This window comes from Cryptotermes secundus, unplaced genomic scaffold (genome assembly GCF_002891405.2).
Source record: "Cryptotermes secundus unplaced genomic scaffold, Csec_1.0 scaffold2009, whole genome shotgun sequence".
NCBI lineage: Eukaryota > Metazoa > Arthropoda > Insecta > Blattodea > Kalotermitidae > Cryptotermes > Cryptotermes secundus.
In genome coordinates, this window is record NW_019733876.1 from 9,188 (window position 1) to 16,181 (window position 6,994).

At 38.2% G+C, this 6,994-nt stretch overlaps 1 protein-coding gene across 2 annotated transcripts in view; it reads left to right on the forward strand.

Annotated features, from left to right (window-relative positions):
* Positions 1 to 6,994, forward strand: part of LOC111868351 — an 18,169-nt gene that overhangs the window by 4,945 nt on the left and 6,230 nt on the right. For both annotated transcript variants that reach the window (XR_004513430.1, XM_023858921.2), the window contains exon 2: positions 4,598 to 4,648. Coding sequence is in view for 1 of the 2 variants with exons in the window: in XM_023858921.2 (XP_023714689.1) it covers positions 4,598 to 4,648 (51 nt within the window). In the remaining variant the exon portion in view is untranslated. The remainder of the gene's footprint in view (positions 1 to 4,597; positions 4,649 to 6,994) is intronic.

Genomic DNA, 6,994 nt, shown 5'->3' on the forward strand with positions numbered 1-6,994 from the left:
GTACTCATTTCTGTTAGAGGCTGAGTCGACCCTAGGGCCATAGTGCTGCTGAAAGGATTATGTCAATTGGGAAAAAAAAAAACACCTTATCGAGATTCTAACCCGCGACCTTGAGGCTTGTAGCACAGTGCCTCAACCAACTATGCTATCGCGTGCCCCCATGTACTAAGATAAGCATACTAAAATACGTACCTTATGTTTTCCCAGTGTATAGCGACTGGCTAGGATACCGAGGAATTAGGGTTCTATTACCGGCGGGCTCATAAGGTTTTCTCTTACGCATAGCGATAAGACCGCCTCTGGGGCTCACCCAGCCTCCTATCCTATGGGTACGGCAGACAATTGCCCCTGGGGTAAAGCGGTAGGTGGTGAAGCTGACCCCCCATAGCTATAGGTATATGTAGTTCCGAGGTTCAGAATAGTGGAGTTATAATTCTACTCCCCCAAACAACTTTATGGCCCGGTGCTTATTTGATCAGACAATGGGAAAACTTCATCGACAGCATGGGAGAGCATTTGGTCAGCTTTACACTATTACAAAATAATGCGCCTGGCTAAAGGAGTAAAGCGGATTACTTCTTTATAATAGAAAACGCTCAGTTCCTCCCACATCTTTAATTCGCCGTCTTTATTCACTGTATCTCGATCCATAGCACATTAATTAATGTATGGAGATCGTTGATACAGCAGTTTCATATAAATTCAATTCAATTCTTTATTATTTATGTGCCGAGTCAACAGCCGCAAGGCCACTTACAGACAGAGCACAGTGCAGATAAAAGTAATTAAATTATAGACAAACACATTATAAAGTCAAAGAGAAATTACATGCAAGCACTGGGGAAAACACAATAACGCAGAAAAGTAAACAAACAAACAAATGATAATAATAGCAATAATAATAATTTCATTCATATAAATCTAAGTGTTATTAAGAAGTGAGAAATGAAAAATATAAACATTTAATTAAGAAATGAAAAGTATAGATTTTCAGAGGATAATAATAATATTTCTGTTTATTGTTTTATTGTACATGCAAATAATAATACTAACAATTATACTATATTTAAAAATCGTTTGGGGAGAAAATTCCTGGCTCCGAATACGTCAACATCCCTGCAGACAACATTAGCAGCTGCTGCACATCTAGCAGAGGGACTTAATAAAATGAGAGTATTAACTTTACTATTTCCATCACTACGATGAAACTAATATTGTCCTTTTATTATAGTATAAAATTCATATACAGTTGTAGTGTGGACGGATCTCCATAACTTGATTCTATATACACAGCAGGATACAAAGAATCGAGAGCATAATAATACTGCAGTCAATACAGCGCTGCAAGGGGAAGCGAGAAATGCATAAGAAACTTTGTTTGAAAACCCTCAAAGTAAGAGACTGTTTTTGAGACTTTGGTATAGGCGGGAGGATAATAAACATGGGCCCTAGAGAACGCGTCAATGGGCGTGCACTGGATTAATCTGATTAGATAGGAGTCCAGTGGCGTGCTTTAGTGTGCACGGTAATGGGTCTTCGGGTTCCTTTAAAGTATGGAATTCTTCATCACGTCGAGTAAATATTGATTTTTCTATGAAGACCGTTCACCTTGAAGTTAGCTGATAGAGCTGAAAAGAATTATTAATTTAATCAAGTAGTTTCTTGGCGCATGAAGACTTGAAACGTAAAACATTTTAAACTCAATCAAAGCACAAGGCATTCAGGTTATTGATTTTCTGTTTTGCTATTACTAGCATACACATCAAGACCAGATATAGCAATTTTCTGACCTTGGTCAGAAATTAATGATTTGAAGGTACATACTTCGTATTCCTTGTGGAATCAATAGAAGTGTACAGCTGCATTTCTTTGTAGCACTTCACATATTTGATTCTGATAATCGTGGGAATTCTCGTTCCAATTCTGCAGTAGTGAAAAGGTCAATAGCGCAAGAATTCAAAATCATCTATGGTTAATAAAGGTTAAATCTTTTATCGCATAATAATTATTCTTATGTTTGAATATAAAACAGTACTTAATAAAATGTGAGGTCAAATTTGAATAGTAAGAAAAATGATATACTCGTACATAAATTGCAACCGACACCATAATAATTATTACATAATTTCCATTAACCATGATGATAATAATAATAGCAGTAAATGTAATATTAATAGCCATAATAATAATAATAATAATAATAATAATAATAATAATANTCACTGGGGGACATAATATTGAAACTCTGGGCCTCCAGGTTGAGGATTGGACGCAAGGCTGACGATCTTGATTAGTAAAAAAAGTTATCAAACGCGGTAGAATATTTTAAGGAGGGCTATAAATAAAAAAATGGGCTGTTTTGGGAATGATGGTGATGCCGACGATGATGATGATCATAATAATAATAATAATAATAATAATAATGACTAATGAAAGGAAAATGTTACAATGCATTTTAGAGAACTAGGTTGTGCAGGTATCTAGTGGATGAAATTGGCTTAGGATAGGATCCAACCTATACGAGTAATTCAACTTCAAGTTCAAAGTAGCGGGGAATTTATCAATGAGCACAACATTTGGCAGTTTTTCACAAAAAGCCTTGAGCCATGGGGTTTTAAGGATGTTACTTAATGTTGCCTTCATTATCGAGACTGTAAAGCGTTGGATGATAGCATGATGAATGAATGACAAATTGGGAAGGATTTAGAAGGAAGCAGTCTTAGCATAATCGAGGTTCTATCCTGGCACATGTCTGGAAGAACTGAAGAACACTACGAAAAACCTCGGTCGGGATAGCCGGCGTTCCAGCCCAGATTTGAGCCGAGCACCTCTCAAACACAAGTCTAGAGCGTTACTTCCGGACTGGCCTGTTCGATTTGAACCATGAATTAATAATCATGATTGTAACAGTAACAATAACGAAGGAGAACCGCAAAAGCTGAACTTTGTAAAATTTGAAGCGGACTATTTATCACACTACAACTGTCATCAACAAATGTTGCTGGAAGTAAACAGCATAAACTTTATGTGTACTCCGGGTTCGTTGCAGTTAAATTTCGGTAAAAGAGAAATAATGTAATAAGGTAAATATAGGTTCATGCACATTCCTATCGGGAATTTCCCACTGCCGCTGATGGAGAGAGGGTCATATATTCATATGCTTGGACTTGATATACAAAGTAGGGTAGAGTACTTTTCCACACTTTGGATCCCGAGGAACATATGAGAGAAGGAATTAAAACGAATCTCAAAGAAACAGAACGTCAGGGTGTGGACTGTATACTGTCGTGTCAGGTAGGTTTCAGTGGCGAGGTTCTTGTGAGTATGATAAAAGATAAAAGTTGTCCCTGTGCTTAACTAATTAAGCACTACGTCATGAAGGTGTACGGGGCAGTAGACGTATAGCTCCACATTTTGACCTCGGCACTAGTTGGAGGTGAGTGATCAGTTTCACGCCCCTGCCACTTTACCCCAGGGGAAAGTCCCCGGTACCCATTGGATATGAGGCTGGGTGTGCCCCGGAGTCGGTCGGGATAAGGAGAAGAGAAAATTCTTGACCCTACTGCGACTCGAAATCTGATCCCTCGGTCCTCCAGCCCGTAGCCAGTCGCCATAGCGACTACGCTATCCCGGCTCCTTTTTGAATATGATAGGGGTCGGTTATATTTGCAGAGACTTATTGCCATGCTTGTAGACAGAGTGCTATGTAATCACATTTTTTCAAGTGTTACTTCTACATATTTCGACCTTATAAGTTGATCGTCAGGTAGATACTTTTACGTAACTGCTGCACTGCACTGCTTTTTATAAAATATAGTTGTTAAAATGTGGATTCCTTTAAAATCTATGAGAAAATTCCAAAACGGCCTGATGCTTGCATAAATAAATTACAATTAAAAGCAGAAGATTCGCTATGATTGATTTATCACTTAAGTATTAATTTGCAAATTTATACATTGGTTTAATCAAAACAACAAATATTCTAACTTAGAGACGTGTTTATGTAGGACCTATAACAAGTAATAGTGTTTGCAAGAAATATGGTAATATATGATTGTAAATGTATGCTATTTTCTAAACAAAAAACAGGAACAAGAATATAGAGCGAATAAATAAATAAGTCAGAAATATAAGTAAACAAAACTGATAAAATCCCTTTAACAATGAAGCACATATTTTCCTCAGTATCTCCAGGAAGATTTTGCGTTAGCATCTTAAAATAGTCCACAAATTCTTCCTTTCAAGTCCTTTTCAGTTCACCACTCATAATCAATCTAATGCTTGACTCTTTATAGCCTATGAAGTTGAAAAATCTTCCTGAACACCCCCCCATATAGTTGGTTTCTATTCTATGACTGTTCAATCCAAGTGTTATTTAGACAATACAGTTAGCCTATTTTAAGTATTTAATTCAGGGGAAAAAAAAAACTTAAAATGCAATGATGTACTTTCTATATGAAACGACCATTATACTCTTCAAACTTTCTAAGAAAACATTATATGGCCACTTTTTCTTTTCCTCTATACAATAGGTTGCCTGATCCTAATAATCAATTAACACAATTTAAATATACTGAATGCATTCTCTTCTTTTCAGAACACAGTTGATGGATTTGATCCTGATAAGTTTCGGAAGGCCAATAAGAAGGTATGCATACAATCATATTTCTAGAGCATTTCATCTCTATAGTATCATGCAATCCTGAGTTATCATTGTCTGGCGCATATCTTACAAACACAAGCAACCTTAAAAGTGTAACCAAAAACAAATTTATGCTACATATTCACACTAATAATCTAATTTCCCCCATTCCTCATGCCCCCATTGGTAGCTAGCAGTTTCGATTCTTGACCCAGGGACAGGATGTACTGAATGAGAACTAGCATGAGTTTCACAGTTCCTCCACACAAATGACATCCACTCCCTTCAACATCCCATGAAATTCGTCACTTGCAATCCTGCTGGTATATCATTTCAATGAGTACAGCAGTGTAAATTTATCATTGACGGTGGAGCCTAAGGGTAGTGGAGGGTGTGAGCCAACCATACGTTTTAGACATGAAGCAAGGCGCCCATAACGATGTACAATTATCATTGAGGATAAAATTTAAGGGAAACAAGGCGTGAACCAGCCGTATATATCAGACAAGGTACTGTGTATTAACAACAAAATTAAAAGAAACCGAAGCAAACTGCATAGATTACAATTACATGGGGCAATTATGAACAACTGTATACTGATATGAGGGCAGTTGCTTGCATCCATCTAAAATGTTTAACCTATGCTGCTATTTCTGCAATTAACCCTTTACTGCAAGAAAGCTGACTGTTTTTTTCTCTGAAGTTCAATGCCTTCCTTTACTTATACACCTTACAATTTATATTATTATGTGAAGCACGTTTCTTTTTTATGTATAGACTTCATCCAAGAATCTCTGGAACACAATAATTCTAGACTTTCTGGAGCATGGGTACTCAATGTACGGCCCAGGGCACCTCTTCATGAGGACCCTTTAATGCATCTGTAACTAACTTACAACTATGGCCGTTCCTAGGGTAGGGTAAATCAGTTCAATACCCATGGCCCTGCAATTCAGTATCATGGAATCTATTTAATTTTGTGGTTTTAATCAATTTAATTCCGTTCAGCAGTCACCTCATTATTTCTTAGAACTGTGGTGTCAACGATATTCACTAAAAGCATACGGATAAGCCCTCTCAGTGGTTTAGTAAGATATGTACTAGCATTCTACCTCAACAGGGGTTGTGACTCTTGTAAAAATAGATAAATATTATTAACTATTCTATATGTGTCACCTTGTTTAGAAAGGAGGAATAGCCTTATCAATTTTTAGCAGATTTATGGTACTTAGTGTTGACACCATTCTTGAAAGTTTGTACCAGAACACTTGCGAGCTAGATATTGTTTCCAAATTTGATCTTTAATATACAGAATGGGGCGCAGAAACTTCCTTTTTGTGAAGATGCATTGTGAAGGGAGGGGAGGTCACAGAAAAGTGGGGATAGGCCCGGTGAACGCAGCAGTCACGAAAGTTTCTGCCTAATACACCTCAGTAGGAAACATGAGGTGTACGAGTGAGCAGCGTGTGTTTGCTGTCGAAACCAATTTTTCGAACAACCATTCCTAAGTGGCGTTGCAGCGTGCGTTCTGTACTCACTTCGGAATTAAGCCCAGAGGTCCGGTTCCCAAATGGAAATCGATTGTTTTGTGGGTAGAGAATATTAGGACAACCAGGAGTGTGGTGAAAAAATCATCAGGACAACAACGGACCGTTACAACGCCAGCAAATGTGGAGGCAGTTCGACAGTCGATTTTGAGATCTCCAAGACGCTCCGCTCGCAAACATGCAGTCTCCCTAGACATAACCAATCGTTCAATGCGCCGAGTTCTTCATGAACATCTTCATTTCCATCCCTATAAGATGGTTGTTGTGCAAGAATTGTCACCACGTGATTTTCAGAACGGAATAACAGCGTACGAAACGTTGTTGGAAACTTTACCCCTGACGCACTTGTTTTCTTTAGTGATGAGGCATATTTTCACCTATCTGGATATGTCAACAAGCAGAATATGTGCTATTGGAGCGGTAACAATCCCGGAGAGCTCCATGAGAGGCCACTTCACAGTGATAAGGTGACAGTATGGTGTGCATTGTCGAGAGTTGGAGTTATTGGCCCTTATTTTTTTGAAGAAGACAATCATGCAGTTACTGTAAATTCATAGCGGTATGTGGACATGATTAAAAAATTTTTCGAACCAGCTCTTGAAGAAATACATCTAGGAAATGTCCGGTTAGAACAGGAAGGTGCCACGGCCCACACAGCCCAAGCTTCGGTGACAGTTTTGAGGGCAAAGTTCCCCGGATGGCTCATCTCGCTTCGAGGTGACATCCCATTGGCAGCGCACTCACCTGATCTAACACCGTGATTTTTTATGGGGATACCCCAAGGCAGAGGTTTTTAAATATTGCC